General features: G+C 40.9%; 1 protein-coding gene across 4 annotated transcripts in view; it reads left to right on the top strand.

Moving 5' to 3' along the window:
- Positions 1-18088, top strand: part of RASSF5 (Ras association domain family member 5) — a 161725-nt gene that overhangs the window by 40820 nt on the left and 102817 nt on the right. For all 4 annotated transcript variants that reach the window (XM_061632110.1, XM_061632111.1, XM_061632113.1 and 1 more), the window contains one exon: positions 16147-16268. In XM_061632110.1, coding sequence (XP_061488094.1) covers positions 16147-16268 — 122 coding nt within the window. The remainder of the gene's footprint in view (positions 1-16146; positions 16269-18088) is intronic.

Genomic DNA, 18088 nt, shown 5'->3' with positions numbered 1-18088 from the left:
TTTGTTGGGACGACCAGATCTCATTAATTTATGGGACGAGGTCCAGCCGACGAAGGTGGGACGGATTTTTAACAGCAAGCTCTATCTGTTAAAGCGAACGTTCATCTTATCTTCTAAGAGAGAACGCACTAACAGGCAAGCACCCTTCTTTCTATATTTTTCTTTTACTTGACTTAAATTGTTGCTGTTTAAAAGAGATTTGCCAGATTGATCAGTTTTTGACATCTCACTGGGGAGCCATAACTTCTCTCTGCTACGCACTAATTAATAGCTTATCTCTGTTTTTGTTGCAAAAAGCTGTCCTGGATTTGCATTCTAAAGATATACACAGAAGAGGGATTTCTATTCCAGATTTTTATTTTGAAAAATATTATACTGTTTTGAGACTACTCTCTTTTTGGTCTATTTTATTTTGACGAATCTGTTTCTTGACGATTGCCATTAATTGTTTCGATCCTGGGAACTGCATTTTGTTTACTTAACTATTGGAGAGATAAGGCTGTCTGCTCTGTTTATACTGTGATGTCACCAAGTTTGGAGTATTAACCCAATTGTTGCTGAAATAAGAAGTGGTTTTCCTATATTTTTCTTTTAAAATGGCAATTAAGAAAGTGGCTGAAAATCTGGAAATAACTATGTTTCAGAAAATAATGGATGAGATTGAGATAACGAAAATTGAATTGAGTAAAATGAAGCAGGAGATTAAAGATATAAGGGTCCCTGTGAGAGAGGTGACCCTGGAAGGGGTCCCTGTGAGAGAGGAGACCCCGGAGATTGGAACAGGGGTCCCTGTGAGAGAGGAGACCCTGGAAACTGGAATAGGGGTCCCTGTGAGAGAGGAGATCCCGGAGATTGGAACCAACGTGGAACAGGAACAAGATTTGGAGTCTATGGACTTTAGAAATAAAATCTATTGTTTGGAACTCAATGTTATCTCTGAAGAAATGAATGAAGATTCTAGAGATAAAGTTATCAATGGCATGGATAATCTTCTGGACTGGAATGATGTGATGGAGCCCAATATAGAGAAAATCTATGGAATTAACTGCAGCCATGTGACAATGGAAAAACTTTTAAGAGATGACCCAGTGTATTTTGAAAAAAAGAACAGAGATATGATTTTACAGCAGTATTTCAGCAACCTATTCAGAATGGATGGCAAGAAAATATTTGGGATAGAGGTAATTCCCATCAGACTCTTACTATATGACTATGGCTTTGACAGCAAGATTATTATGGAATACTGATAATGGAAGATTGGATATTGAAATTACTGGACTTAACAAGACTACTGAAGATGGAAGATGGAAAATGGAACTAATAGAGATAATAGAACAATGGCTACTGAAATTATTGAACCTAACAGATTCTGATGTGATGGATTAATTGAAATGTTTATTTTGACTATGGTTATGACAATAGGATTATCATAATTAGTAATGAGATGGATTAATCGATATGCTTATCTGGAAAAAAAATTGATAGATATATTTCTTAAAGAATTGAAACCTCTCTTTGACTTTTTGTGGAAAGAATAAAGTAATGTTTATGAGATTTGATGATTAAGTAAGATAACTACTGGAGGAAAGTGATTTTATAATATGACTTAAGAGACAGGATTGTTATATATTATAGACTTATAACTGATTTGATCTTTGACAAATGGGAAGTCAATATTTTACTCTTTATTTTCTATTTTTGTTTTTTTTTTCTTTTTTTCTTTTTGTTTAACTATTTTTGATTTTGTTTTTTGTCTTTGAATGTTTTATGATTTTGTCTTGTATGTTTTATGAAAATCTGAATAAAAATTATTGAAAAAAAAAAAAAAGAAGAGAGACACTGCTTACAAGTGCCTGTACGCTAATGCTAGGAGCCTCCAAACCAAGATGGGAGAACTGGAGTGCTTGGTCTTAGAGGAGAGCATTGATATAGTCAGCATAACGGAGACCTGGTGGAATGGAGAAAACCAGTGGGATACGGTTATCCCTGGATATAAACTATATCGGAAGGACAGGGAAGGACGTATTGGTGGCGGAGTCGCTCTATACATGAAAGAAGGCATTGAATCCAGCAAGCTGGAAACCCCAAAAGAGGCAGACTCCTCCACAGAATCGTTGTGGGTGGTGATACCATGCCCCAGGAGGGACTTAATACTGGGAACGATCTATCGTCCCCCTGATCAAAATGCTCAGGGAGACCTTGAGATGAGATATGAAATTGAGGAAGCATCCAAACTAGGAAATGTGGTAGTAATGGGTGACTTCAACTACCCGGACATAGACTGGCTGCATATGTGTTCCAGTCATGACAAAGAAGCAAAGTTTCTAGATATTCTAAATGACTATTCCCTAGACCAGTTGGTCATGGAACCGACCAGAGGGACGGCAACCCTGGACTTAATCCTCAGTGGGGACCGGGACCTGGTGCAAGATGTAAGTGTTGTTGAACCGATTGGGAGCAGTGACCACAGTGCTATTAAATTAAACATACATGTAACTGGCCAATTGCCAAGAAAATCCAACACGGTCACATTTGACTTCAAAAGCGGAAACTTCACAAAAATGAAGGGATTGGTAAAAAGAAAGCTGAAAAACAAAGTCCAGAGGGTCACATCACTCGAAAATGCTTGGAAGTTGTTTAAAAACACTATATTAGAAGCTCAACTGGAGTGCATACCGCAGATCAGGAAAGGTACCGCCAGGGCCAAGAAGATGCCAGCATGGTTAACGAGCAAAGTCAAGGAAGCTCTTAGAGGCAAAAAGTCTTCCTTCAAAAAATGGAAGTCTTGTCCAAATGAAGAAAATAAGAAAGAACACAAACTCTGGCAAAAGAAATGCAAGAAGACAATAAGGGATGCTAAAAAAGAATTTGAGGAGCACATTGCTAAGAACATAAAAACCAACAACAAAAAATTCTATAAATACATTCAAAGCAGGAGACCATCTAGGGAGACAATTGGACCCTTGGATGATAAGGGAGTCAAAGGTGTACTAAAGAACGATAAGGAGATTGCAGAGAAGCTAAATGAATTCTTTGCATCTGTCTTCACAGTGGAAGATATAGGGCAGATCCCTGAACCTGAACAAACATTTGCAGGAAGGGATTCTGAGGAACTGAGACAAATAGTGGTAACGAGAGAGGAAGTTCTAAGCTTAATGGACAATATAAAAACTGTCAAATCACCAGGCCCGGATGGCATCCACCCGAGAGTTCTCAAAGAACTCAAAGGTGAAATTGCTGATCTGCTAACTAAAATATGTAACTTGTCCCTTGGGTCCTCCTCCGTGCCTGAGGACTGGAAAGTGGCAAATGTAACGCCAATCTTCAAAAAGGGATCCAGAGGGGATCCCGGAAATTACAGGCCAGTTAGCTTAACTTCTGTCCCTGGAAAACTGGTAGAAAGTATTATTAAAGCTAGATTAACTAAGCACATAGAAGAACAAGCCTTGCTGAAGCAGAGCCAGCATGGCTTCTGCAAGGGAAAGTCCTGTCTCAGTAACCTATTAGAATTCTTTGAGAGTGTCAACAAGCATATAGATAGAGGTGATCCAGTGGACAGAGTGTACTTAGACTTTCAAAAAGCGTTTGACAAGGTACCTCACCAAAGGCTTCTGAGGAAGCTTAGCAGTCATGGAATAAGAGGAGAGGTCCTCTTGTGGATAAGAAATTGGTTAAGAAGCAGAAAGCAGAGAGTAGGAATAAACGGACAGTTCTCCCAATGGAGGGCTGTAGAAAGTGGAGTCCCTCAAGGATCGGTATTGGGACCTGTACTTTTCAACTTGTTCATTAATGACCTAGAATTAGGAGTGAGCAGTGAAGTGGCCAAGTTTGCTGACGACACTAAATTGTTCAGGGTTGTTAAAACAAAAAGGGATTGCGAAGAGCTCCAAAAAGACCTCTCCAAACTGAGTGAATGGGCTGAAAAATGGCAAATGTAATTCAATATAAACAAGTGTAAAATTATGCATATTGGAGCAAAAACTCTTAATTTCACATATACGCTCATGGGGTCTGAACTGGCGGTGACCGACCAGGAGAGAGACCTCGGGGTTGTAGTGGACAGCACGATGAAAATGTCGACCCAGTGTGCGGCAGCTGTGAAAAAGGCAAATTCCATGCTAGCGATAATTAGGAAAGGTATTGAAAATAAAAGAGCCGATATCATAATGCCATTGTATAAATCTATGGTGCGGCCGCATTTGGAATACTGTGTACAGTTCTGGTCGCCTCATCTCAAAAAGGATATTATAGAGTTGGAAAAGGTTCAGAAGAGGGCAACCAGAATGATCAAGGGGATGGAGCGACTCCCTTACGAGGAAAGGTTGCAGCATTTGGGGCTTTTTAGTTTAGAGAAAAGGCGGGTCAGAGGAGACATGATAGAAGTGTATAAAATTATGCATGGCATTGAGAAAGTGGATAGAGAAAAGTTCTTCTCCCTCTCTCATAATACTAGAACTCGTGGACATTCAAAGAAGCTGAATGTTGGAAGATTCAGGACAGACAAAAGGAAGTACTTCTTTACTCAGCGCATAGTTAAACTATGGAATTTGCTCCCACAAGATGCAGTAATGGCCACCAGCTTGGATGGCTTTAAAAGAAGATTAGACAAATTCATGGAGGACAGGGCTATCAATGGCTACTAGCCATGATGGCTGTGCTCTGCCACCCTAGTCAGAGGCAGCATGCTTCTGAAAACCAGTTGCCGGAAGCCTCAGGAGGGGAGAGTGTTCTTGCACTCGGGTCCTGCTTGCGGGCTTCCCCCAGGCACCTGGTTGGCCACTGTGAGAACAGGATGCTGGACTAGATGGGCCACTGGCCTGATCCAGCAGGCTCTTCTTATGTTCTTATGTTCTTAAGAGTACAGGCAGGTATCACGGAATTGCCGGGATGGCGTCAGGAAGGCTAAAGCTGAGAATGAGCTGAGGTTAGCGAGGGATGCTAAAAGCAACAAAAAAGCTTTCTTCAAGTGTGTCCATAGTAAAAGACAGAGAAAAGAAACGGTGGCACAGCTACTCAACGAGGATGGCAAAATGATAACAGATGACAAAGAAAAGGCAGAAATCCTCAATTCCTACTTTGGCTCAGTCTTCTCCCAAAAAAGGATCTGTAACCCTCCTGGGAAACATGAAGTAGACGGGGCAGGATTGGAGCTTGAGATTGAATGACAAATGGTCAAGGAATACCTAATCACTTTGAACGAATTCAAATCTCCAGGGCCTAATAAACTGCATCCTAGAATACCGCTGTGTATTATTTTTATGAAATCATGGAGGACTGGTGAAGTGCCAGATGACTGGAGGAGAGCTAATGTTGTCCCTATCTTCAAAAAGGGCAAAATGGAGGAACTGGGGAACTGGGGAACTACAGACCAGTCAGCCTAACATCAATCCCTGGAAAAACTCTGAAGCAGATTATAAAGCAGTCAATCTGTAAGCACCTTGAAAACAATGCAGTGATTACTAGGAGCCAACATGGATTTATGAAGAATAAATCCTGCCAAACTAATCTTATCTCATTTTTTGACCGGGTAACCTCCCTTGTAGACTGTGGGAATGCTGTGGACATAATATACCTCGATTTCAGCAAAGCTTTTGACAAAGTGCCCCATGATATTCTGATTAGCAAGCTAGCTAAATGTGGGCTGGATGGAACAAATATCACATGGATCCACAGTTGGCACCGAATCGTACTCAAAGAGTGCTTATCAATGGTCCCTTCTCAAACTGGGCGGAAGTAACGAGTGGGGTACCACAGGGTTTGGTCCTGGGCCCAGTGCTCTTCAATCTTTTTATTAACAACTTGGATAAGGAGGTACAAAGCATGCTTATCAAATTTACAGATACCGTGGAAGACAGAAACAAAATTCAAAGGGACCTTGATAGGCTGAGCATTGGGCTGAAAACAACAGAATGAAATTCAACAGGGAAAAATGCAAAGTTCTACAGTTAGGAAAAAGAAACCAAATGCACAGTTATAAGATGGGGGATACTTGGCTCAGCAATACGACATGTGAGAAGGATCTTGGAATTGTCGTTGATCACAAGTTGAATATGAGCCAACAGTGTGATGTGGCTGCAAAAAAGGCAAACACTATATTAGGCTGCATTAACAGAAGTATAGTTTCCAAATCGCGTGAAGTATTAGTTCCCCTCTATTCAGCACTGGTTAGGCCTCATCTTGAGTACTGCATCCAGTTCTGGTCTCTGCACCAAGAAGGATGCAGACAAACTGGAACAGGTTCAGAGGAAGGCAACAAAGATGATCAGGGGGATGGAAACAAAGCCCTATGAGGAGAGACTGAAAGAACTGGGCATGTTTAGCCTGGAGAAGAGAAGACTGAGTGGAGATATGATAGCACTCTTCAAGTACATGAAAGGTTGTCAGATAGAGGAGGACCGGGATCTCTTCTCGATCGTCCCAGAGTGCAGCACATGGAATAATGGGCTCAAGTTGCAGGAAGCCAGATTTAGACTGGACATCAGGAAAAACTTCCTAACTGTTAGAGCCATACGACCATGGAACCAGTTACCTAGAGAGGTAGTGGGCTCTCTGACACTGGAGGCATTCAAGAGGCAGCTGGACAGCCATCTGTCAGGAATGCTTTGATTTGGATTCCTGCATTGCGCAGGGGGTGGGACTTGATGGCCTTATAGGTCCCTTCCAACTCTACTATTCTATGATTCCATGTCATATGGATTGTGTTTATGATAGGTCATTTCTAAGGGTACACATTATGCTTAATTCATAGCAACTTTATATCTTTTTTCTGAAACTAATTACAACCACCACCACCAGTAGTTATCAATAGTTAAGTTCTAGGTTTAGAAATACGAATGTTGGCTCAGGCTCTGTTTAGTAGATGTATAGTTTTCTTTCAGAGTACCTTCCTTAAATACAGCTTCATCCAGACTTATGTTTGTCCTCATATTCCCCTTGCCCTACCAGCCTACTCAAAGTCCTGAGGTGGACAAGCAGCTTCAGGAACAGAACAATTCAGCCCGCAGGGTTTCCTTGGAGCTGTCCAAGGCCCTGTTTTGTCTGCTCTCTGCTTTGTCTTGAATTTGCCTGCTTCTGCTGTAAGCTTCCAGCCGCCACAGAACTAAACAGGGGAGGATAATCCCTCCCCACTGCAGCCACACCCTGCAAAAAAAGTTAGTAGTTAAGTTGGGGTAAACAGGTGTTCAGCTCTTCAGCTTTTGGGTTGACCCAGGAAGTTTGGTGCAGTGCCTTTAGCAATTAGGTTAGAGAAGCCACTTTTCTACCTATTCTGGATGCTGGAATACTTTACTGTAAGTAGACTAAGGGCCAGACAACATGTTCCATTATTAAGCACAGTTGTTCACCCTAGAGTGCAAGCTTTTTATTTCATGCAGGCGGCCCAGGATTCTGTCATGGTGGGATAGGGGGCTTTAACTTTTTGCTCCCCGCTGCAGTCCTGATCGGGATTAGAGGTAATGAGAGGGGTTTTTTTTCCAAATGTAGGCTGCAAATGCCAAGGCCAAAGCAGGACTACACAAAAATATGTGATTACACATCCATTTTTGATAAGTTAGTGGAAACAAATGTGGGGTGTTAAAAGTTAACTAGAATATATAAAGTGCTATTGAATAGTCAGAAGGTGGATGAGAAAGCATATAGGAGGAAATGGGATAAAAAATTAAAAGAAGATAGTTCTAGAAGAAGTATGGGTATTCTTGCATATGCAAGGGTCATGGTTTTCTGTGGCAACTCTGTATAAAGACAGTTGCCTGAACATGAGTAAATAATGGAAATTAACATCATGGAAACTATGAAAAATATCTCAGGAGGGTGATATTTATAGAAGAGATGGAGCCAATGGCATGTTTCTAAATTTTGTTAATGATAGTGTACCACTGGAAAAGCCAATTGCAACGTTATGTATTCTTACCAAGCAAGATTTGAATATGCAAGACTGTTCAAAAGTAATAAAAGTCTCTCTAAGGCAAAACTGACATGGAGAAGATGGGAACAGATAGAAATTAAATTGACCGTACTCATGAAAGATACTGAGCATTAGAAGAAAATGTTAAATAGCTAGGTTTTGGCAATTCAATATATTAGACAAAATATTAGGTTAAAAAGTTCAGAGATGAATTTAATGTTATTATGAAGTATTAGATTAATAGATAAGAAGAGAAATGATGTAGAAGTGTGTGCGTGCTTTCATCTCTTTTTTCTTTTCCTTCTGATAAATGGAAACCCATTTAGAATTAGTGTGCAATTAAATGAGATGCTGTCTAGTAAGGGAAGAGGCAGATGCAGTGTGTACTGATTTTGTTTCATCCTTATAATATGTCACATACCTAATATGTCTGCTGTGTTACTAATCATACCTATGCTAAGTTCTTATTTAGACCTTAAATGTCCTTAATACCTCATATCCATGCTGTTAATGTCATTAATATTTTTAATGATACTACAGTAATAGTTTTATCTTTCTGCAATACAGTCTTCTATATTTTATGAAGTAATACTATGCTAGCCTTATTGTATTGTAAATAATATTTTTTTAAAATACATAAAAATGTCTCTAAAAGTGCATTTCTGTCTTTTTCACATGCATACTCCAGCAGGGGACGAGAGAGGCTCAAAGGCACTTGAAGTAGTTAAGGTGGCCACAAGAGGCACTAGAGATCAGGGCTTCTGCACCACACCTTTTGAAATTCCCTCTTACACAGCAGTTAAAGGTGCAGTAGCCCTGCCCTCTTTTGCATCTGGCCACCCTAGAAGTGGCACATGTGAAATCTGTCTCATACTTGCTTGGGCAGTTACTCTTGAGCTAAATTAACTGTTGAAGGTGGTAGATATTTCAGACCAAGGTGGTTTGAGCAATAACACATGTGTTTCCTGCATGCTCTGGACTGAAAAGCTGTTAGTGTTACATTAGTCCTGGAAACTCATGTAAAGGGGACTGAATTGTTTGAGTACACATTTATTGGTTGAATTGAGACTACACTTGGCACTTGATTGATTTGAAAGTGGTTGTTACTCTCATTCATGCTGAAAAACTAAATATGTCATGAAATGCGTATGATCACACTGCATATTATGCAGAAAAACATTTATAGCTGAGAGTTTAAAGCTCAGATATACTTATTAATATAGCCATATAGAGACCACAGTCCTGAGATCAATGTGGATAGTTCTGTGTGTGCAGCAGGGCCTTTGCCCTAAATAAGTCCTGATTGGGCTAGCCATGTTGGCAATTCACTTTGCAAAGAAAACATTTCTGGTCTACACAGTGGGCTAGGGAGGATCTCTCTTGCCACTAGGGAGGGTTTTGTTTTTTTTAAATCTAGTAATGCTAGAGCTGTGTGCAGATGGTCTCTCGAAATTCTCTACCCTACTTGTGGGTAGAGAAACTGGGTAGGGATTTCAGTGAATTTCTCCAGGGGAAGGAGAAATTATCCAGCTGTTTCTTGGGGCATGAAGCTCTCCATTAGCACTGGCAGTAATGTAGCTTCTTCCCCCCCCCCAAGGGTGTGTGCATATGTGTGTTTGCAGCAGCAACTGACCATCACTTTGCATACCCCCCCCCAATGTTCTGGATGAAGGATCATTCCAGAAAATTGCATGGGGAGGCATCTGCTACAAAAAAAAGGCAAGAACCTTTTGGAGAAACAACTACAAAGTTGCTTTACTTTGGGATTGAGAAAAAGAAAATGACTTCTGAGAAACATTGGCTCAGCTCAAGCTCACACATATTCCTTTGTACAAAGTCTTTTCCCCATCTATATTGCATCTCAAGATCATGCATGAAAGAACTCAATCTTACTTAAGCCAAGTATTCCGAATTGCACCCTGAGCTCCCTGTTCCCCCCTCTGTGGCAGCAGGTGGGGTATCTATTGCAATCTCTCAAAATTGGTGGGGAGAATCCTTTATTAAATAGCAGATCTTGTGGCTCCAGATGCTCGTGCACAGCTATTGCCATATTTAGTGCCTTCCACCCCTTTTATTTCAACAATGGCTTGATTTAAATGAAGGATCATGGTGTACTTGCCCTGTAGCATATTTAAACAAAATGATTCTAAATAAGAATTGGATAAGCATCTCAAGCCGGATAAATATTAAATGATACATTGCCTTCCTTCTCTCTTGAAGTTGCTAATGCCTTTTGCCCTGCAGGATTTCAGTGTTCCTGCTTCATATTTATTTCTGGAATTGGTTTCTTTACACAGCTGAATAGATTTACAGTTTTCAGGACAAATATGGGAAATATTCCTTCCTCCTCTCATCGTGTGAGTTTTCTAGCAGTTGTACCAGTCTGCTTCAGAGGTCCCTGATACCTTTTTACTTTTTGGTCCTCATGTGAAAAATGGGAAGAAATACATATAAGTGAGCCTGCAAAGCTCTCTACTTAAATCAGGGGTGGGGAACACCTTTCAGCTGGCGGGCCAGATCCAACTGTGGCCAACCCTCTGTGGGACACATTTGAGAGGTATATGGAGCTGTCCACCTGTTAGCTACCTGATGTCATATGACATTAGGTCGATCTGACATCCAGCTGAAGCAGTGCAGTTTGCACTCAGTGCTATGGCACCGGATGAAAGCCACACTTGCAAAGGAACAATTGGGAGTGCACTCTAAGGCTACCAATTATTCCTTTGCAACTGTGGCTTTACCAGACACACACTTGATGCCATATGATGCCAAGTGAATGGCAGGTGGGTGTGGGTAGGGGAAATGGCCTCTTGGACCAAATTAAACCCCCTGGTGCCTATGTCTGACTTAATCCATTCTAAATAGCCTAAGTGTTTGTAGGATGGAGGCTGACCTTAGAGCTGTCCTAATGACCTTTCCTGGATCTTAGGCAATATCAAGGACTGTCTTTGGAGAAAGTGGAGAGTGAACTGTGCCAGCCTCCAGCCTCCTTCTATTTTTGGCAGGTGACCCCAAAGGGTTATATGATAAAATAATTAAAGTACAATAGAACACAGCATAGATAGAAGAAACAGCAGCCAACACAATCCCAACAAGAATCAGATATAGGCTTACTGTTTGGCCTACCGAAATAAAATGGTCTTCCCTTACCTCTGGAAAAATAGAAAGCAAAGAAACCAAGGAGCCTCTTGGGGATGAAAGTAAAGAAGAGTGGGAATATATAAGAAAAGAAAATACCATCCAGGCCAGTCATTATTATTTAATATTCTATTTTTTGTTTTTTATTTATTTTATTTCCAAAATACAAAAACACGCAGCAAGAAACAAAATTAAAAGTTACATCATGATAATTTAATGTGCTGTTCAACTGCTCAGTATATGATGAGCCATGAGGAGAGAGGAGGAGACAAACCTTCAATTCCTTGGACTAGTGCTGGTTGCCCAATGAAGTCATTTACATATTAGAGCAGGGATGAGGAACCTGTTGGACTCTAACTCCCATGGGCTCCAGCCAGCGTGACCAATGATCAGGGATGATGGGGGCTAGAAGGCCAATGACATCTGGAGGACATCATGTTCACCTATCACTACATTAAAGGAATTGCTAGCATCTACCCTGATCCTGAACAGGTACCTCAGATGGGCACCTTAACTCATGAAAGACTCGTGCTGAAACTATTTTTAACTGGAAAATGATCTTTCTCTTCTCCCACTGACTAGGTTTTGGTGTCTTGAAAACAAGGCAGCCTATATCCAACCCTGATTTAGTACATATTAACTAGTTCACAGATGGCTACTCTAAGTATAACTTTTTAGATGTCACTGAGTTTCTCTGCCCTGTACACCTGTTTGTTTAGATGTTATATTCCATGCTTGGAAAATGCCTTGTCATCACCTGGTGGTAGTGAAAGAACTGCCATCCAGTGTATGAAATCCACTCTTTACTGAAATGTTTATAAAATGTTCCCAGTTTGTTGAATATGGGAAACGGTCTCCTGATACCCAAAAGAACCACTTGCTCCTGTTTTGTGGCTCTGCAGCTGCACTTTAAACAGCACTTTGCAATCCAGGAGCTAAAACGCATTTCTGAGAACAGTCAGATAGAGAAATGTCTGGTAATTACTATCTCTCTTTTGAAGCCTCCATCATGATATATCACTTGGGTACATTAGGCAGATTGAGTGCAACAGTAGATGCCAAGCAAAATAAACATTTGACATTCCAAAAATGAAAATATTATTTTTTTTAATCCTCTTCCTTCATCTGTCTTACTCATCTTCTTTTCTGAAGAGTTAAGCAACATCTGTAATTTTGTTTGAGTTGAGAGAGTGAATTTATACAAGAGTTAATCATTCGAAATGGTCATGTAGGGCGTGTTTACTGGGTAGGCAAAATTCTTGGAGAGGCTCAGTAGGGGGTTCTGTCAGATTCGGTACACTGTCAACCCAATCTTAAGCATATTTGCTTAGAAAGGGGGAGCCTCAGGACCAGGGTGTAATGTGGCCCTCCATGTTTCCCTGTCCGACCCTCAGGACTCTCCCTGGCCACATATCTCACTGACGCTGCTTCATACCCTCCTTAGGTGTTTTTGCCTGGCTGGAATGTGCCCTTGCTTATCTGGATGGAGGACAGAGAGGGGTGTATGTAGAAACTAGCCTAATGTACAAAGATAGCATGTTCATTCATTCCTCTGCCCACTTTTGCCCCTGACTCCATTCACCACTGGCACACGGTCCCTGGAATATTGCCCAGGGGAGAATGCGGGCCCCAGGCTAAAATGGTTACCTACTTTGATTAGCCCAAATGCGGGTGGTGGAAGGCTGCTTTGAATTGGTATGGCTAGTCTTAAACACAAGATACATCCTCATGAACAGCTGCTCTCTCATAGGAGAATGCATACTCGTCTCCCCTTTTCATCCTGGAAATGTGGGCAGTTAGGTAATGACTTGATCCTAAACATGTCTGCTTGGAAGGAAATTCTATGGAGTTCAGTGGCACTGGCTTCCTTGTAGACATGCTTAGGTTTCTAACCCAAGCTCCTGCATAATTAATATAATTGTGTGTTATGCTGTTTAATTTTTGTGCCTGAATGCAGCTTAACTTGCCATGTTTGGTGGGGCAAATTTTGTTCCCTCCTCATCTTCCAAAATAATCTTTTAAAAAGTGTATCCACAGTGGTCTGTGAGATTTCCTTTTACCTGCAGCAGTCCATTACTGAATTACTGCTTTTCTTTCTCCTTAAGTTATCACTTGTGTATGAGAGGAATTGCTTGCTATTCCCATGAAAGCAGCATTTAATGGCCTGTGTATATTGCGGCCAGCTGCCTTTTACATTTTCATTTTTAATTACAGTGCTTTGCAGGCTTTTTGGTTTATTGATTTCTTTACTTCTTCTCTCCCTCCTAACAGTACATCCCAAGTGCTGTCGCCTACAAGCCATTCACCTCCCTAATGCAGACTCTTAGTATAAAAGGAATGTTTTATTTCTACGGTCATGAATTTTGATTACATTGAGAAGGCAGCTGAGGCCATGGACATTATAATGCTTGATGCTCGTTATTACTGTAGCTGTGATGTGCTAAGAATTGTGCTAGGGGTAGCATGTTAGGCAGTGCTGAGTTCATGGCAAGAATTGTGCAGTGTTGTTGGAGAAATCCTAAATATATATTGTTGTTTTATTGTTTAGTAATTAATCTGAAAACAAAATATATAAACTCTTGAGATTAATTTAATTTCCTAGCCCCTGATTTAACAGATAGACAGTTCACCTAAGAGCTTGCTCAGGCCACAGCTGCTAATGGTGAATGCATTTTATCCTCCACAATGATTGTAATAAGAATGTACCTGCACTATACATGTAAACTAGGTTGATTGAGTGTTATGATTTCCCTCCAAGGAATTCTGAGAATTATAGCTTTGTGAGGAGTCTGGAACTCTTTAAAGCATGGGTGGGGAACTTGTGGCTGTGCAGATGTTGTACACTACAACTCCCATCAGGCATAGCTAATGATCAGGGATGATGGGCGCTGTAGTCCATCAACACCTGGAGGGCCACAGGTTCCTCACCCCTGCTTTAAGGCACTTACTGTCAAGAACACAAAGTACATCAATGCTGTCACAGAGATGGAGGAGAATTTTGCTCTCTCCCCATTTTTAAGTGCATTTAATTAGTTCACATTCCTGAAATTAATTCACCGACTGGAATATAATATCCTTCAGATTTTGCACTTCTCTGAATTTTTTGACATAGCTTTAAAAAGTGCCCCCAAAGCATATTTCCAGGATAAAGTGTTTTTAGAAATATGTACATTGGGATATAACACATATTAAAATATGTATTTTTTAAAGTTTTCAGAATAATGGGGAATGGGACAGAATTAATTTATAAATGAACACTGCTCCCAGATGGCTGAGGCTGATTTTTAAATGAGCAGCAACATTTGGGGAACAAAAGGTAGGTGGGTTTTGTTTTGTTTGTTTTTTGCCCATGGCATTTAAAAATCAGCCCAAAGAATATGGGATCTAACTGTAAGCAATTTGCTTCCCCTGCTCCTCCAAGAGTCTTATGGCTTGTTAAAGCCTAATACATTTATTGTTGCATAAACCTAAGCCCTATTCACATGTCACCTGCATCTCTAGGCCATAAGTGTGTAGAGTGAGGAACACTTTTAGCCCTGCCCCCAACATCATGTCTTTTCCCCCCAGTAACCACATGTTGCATGAGAAGAAAGCCCAAAATGCAAGCAGGGGCTCCATGTAACTGAGAAACCTACATAATAATGTTCCTGATTGTGCAGAGCTCCTACTCGTGAGGAGGTGCTTGCACATCAGGCATTCTTCTCATGCAGTCACATGCAACATGCAGCAACATGAAAGAAAAATATGTGACATGGGGGGGAGGTTAAAAGCATGCCCCTGATCCTTGCTCTCTATACACTTATGTCCTACTTGTAAGCAACTCATGAATAGGGCTTTAATCATATGTATGAAGTGCATTCTAGTCCGTTAAAACCACTAAAAAGTGATGGTTTAAGTGCCACAAAACTGACTCTGCTGTTTTTAGCTGCAACAGAGACTAACATGATGATCCCTCTGGAATTAGCTCCCATTCGGTGGGAATTACTATGTAGAATTCTCAAAACCTACAGGACTGTGACTCCCATGGTTCCTTGGGGGAATCTATGGCCTATTTCATACAAAGAGCAGATAAGGTGATAAACACGTTTCTAGACTACACCAATTTAGGCTACAGGTAGGGCATGTATGATTGAACTCTCAAACATAAAAAAAAAAAACAATCCCACAATTCTGTATATAGCTTCACCTAGGCTTTTCCTTCACATGCTAGTTTCTCTGTGCAGGATGTTTACTATTTCATGTGGAAGTATTCAACCGTGCAATTTTCCCATCTGCAGTAGGAATGGGTACAGTCCAGATGCAGCTTTGTGTGAACTAGGCGTATGACTCAATAGGTTACCAGTTTTATGAGCCACCTTACATGGGACTCATGTTCCAGTGGTGTTACATAACGGTAAATACAAGCACACAGTGCAACAGCAATTGTGCATTCCTACATGAACGCAATGGATGCGTGCCTAATTATTGGTGCATGACCAAGTGCTTGTGGATGTCTCTCTTCCCCAGCCATGTTTATACATGTACAGAAGCAAATACCAGTGTAACCATGCTACGAGTAGCCCTGAGTTTGTAGTGTAGATGTACCTTGGATTATCCAGCCTTGTCCGTGTCAACTTTGTTTCCATAAGAATTTTGTACCTCTATGGAATATGTTTCTGTATATGATAAAGGAGGCAACGATCAAGTGGATGATGACTGAACTTTTTGGTAATTTATAATTGAAATTCTTTGTCAGTTATCTGATTTGAATGTATAACAGTTATGACAGTGTCCATGGTTATAGGATGTACAGAAGAGTAGTAATTGTGTCCTTTGCCATAGTTGTGTAAGTTATGCGTCTGGGATGGTTAACGTGGCATCTCCTGAGTTTTAAAGCCCATTCTCATGGTATAAGGTAAACTTCTCTATGCATTTCTGTGTATGTAGTTCTGAAAACCCAATAGCTCAGTTTGTCTGTAGAGCTCTTTAGAGATCCCGGTTACCTTTCCCCATGTTTCCCCACCCCCACCCTGTCTTTGAGCTGCAAAATACACACATTGGAAGAACCTGTTGCTTACTATTCAGCCCATGCCCTAATTTTGGTTCAATTTGTTTTTTCTCCCTAGATTGCAAGTACACGTGTCACCAGGAATGCAGAAACCTCATCCAGCTGGATTGCAGCCAACAGGAAGGACAAACTTGCAACAAAACTTCACCAGAAAATACCCTAACACAAAACTACAGTCAGGTATGAACTGTAGTGTCTCCATCATACTTGGGGAACAGAATGGAACTAAAGAGTTGGCAGGTTTCTGGAGGCCAAGAAGTGGCAAGCATGCAGGAAGAGCTCATTGATGTGGCCTGACAGAATTTTGCATACCCTGCACACACTGCTGATGGTTTCTCAGTAAGGCTTGAGGATTTGAAAAGGGGCTGTTATTTCTGCCTTTCCCAGATCTGTTTGTTGGCTTGCATTTGTTCAACATGTGATTATTAGTTGTCTGTAAGTTGGGTTTTCCCCCAAAGTGAGACAGGAAGAGCTTGAGAGGAAAGCAAAGAGATGCTAGAGGGAATTTGTGACTGCCTATCTCTCCACAATGCAACTGAAAGTATAGAATTATGAGATGTGGGGATAGATATGTGAATTACCAGAGGGGTAGCTGTGCTAGTCTCTTGCAGCAAAGACAACAGAGTCTTGTGGCACCTTAAAGGCTAACAAATTTATTATGGCATAAGCTTTTGTGAGCTGCACTGCACTTCATGAGATGAAAGTCTGTGAAAGCTAATGCCATAATAAATTTGTTCGTTTTTAAGATGCCACAAGTCTCTTTGTTGTTTTCAGATAGAAAAAGACAGCGAGATACCTATGTAGACATAGTTGTATGGGCAAAGTGTAAAGCAAAATGTATAGAATGTATAGATGTAGTGGCATGGGTATGACATGTGAGGCTCTGATCTTCAAGGTAGAAAAGAGGGAGATGGCTGACATCAGGTTTGAGGATTTAAAGGAGGGTGATACTTTGGGGGAAAATAGGAACCTCAGAGGCTAGCCCTCAGATCTCAGAAAGGATATCCTAGAGCTGGAAAACGAGCACCTAAAATTATAAGGGGCTGGAGAAACTCCCCTATGAAAAAAAGTTACAACTGTTTTGTTTAGAAATGCGAATAAGATGTGAACATGATAGAGCAGTGGTTCTTAACCTGGGGTGCACACATCCCCAGGGGTGCGAGACACTTTTTCTAGGGGTGCGAGGCGTTGTTCAAGAGATTTAAAAAATTCGTTTATCTTAATTTAGGCTAAAACACACATTAAAATTAAATTAAATTAAATTTTAAAATGAACAGTATTTTTTCAGGAGGTGCGAGAGCATATTTTGGAAATCCAAGGGGTGCTGGCAGTGGAAAAGCTTAAGAACCACTGTGATGGAGGGATATGAAACTTCTGCACAGTGTGGAAAAAGTGGATAGAAAGTTGCTACTTTCATAATGCTAGAACCTGGGACCATCCAATGAAGCTAAATGATGGGAGATTCAGGACAGACAGAAAGAAGTATTTCTTTGCATAGCACATAGTTAAACTATGGAATTTGTTACCACAAGATAACTGCCAGCTTGGACAGCTTTAAAAGCAGATTGGACAAATTCATGGAGGGTAAAGGTTATCTGTGGCTACTATTTAAGATGGTTATATGCAACCACCAGTAGCATGCCTCTGAATGCCTGATCCTGGGGAACAACCTTAGGAGTGGGCTGTTGCGTACATGCGCCTTTGTGTGGGCTTCCCATAGGTATCTGGTTAGTAGCTATGAGAAACTGGATGCTAGATTAAATAGGCTTTTGACCTGATCCAGCATAGCTTTTCTTATGTTCTCTTTCCAGTGTCAAGGCTCATCCCTAGGACTTGGGGGGGGCAGTTAAGTTATAGACCACATGATTTGCATGGCATGGAAAAGGTCTCAGGCTCAATCCCTGGCATATTGCAGATCCCTGGAGAACTGCTGAAAGTCAGTGTAGACAATACTGAGCTAGATAGACCAATGCCTCTAAATGAGGCAGCTTCCTATGTTC

Source organism: Rhineura floridana, chromosome 6, assembly GCF_030035675.1.
Source record: "Rhineura floridana isolate rRhiFlo1 chromosome 6, rRhiFlo1.hap2, whole genome shotgun sequence".
Taxonomy (NCBI): Eukaryota; Metazoa; Chordata; class Lepidosauria; order Squamata; family Rhineuridae; genus Rhineura; species Rhineura floridana.
The sequence above is the reverse complement of the archived record's forward strand: the minus strand, read 5'-3'. Positions and strand labels throughout refer to the sequence as shown.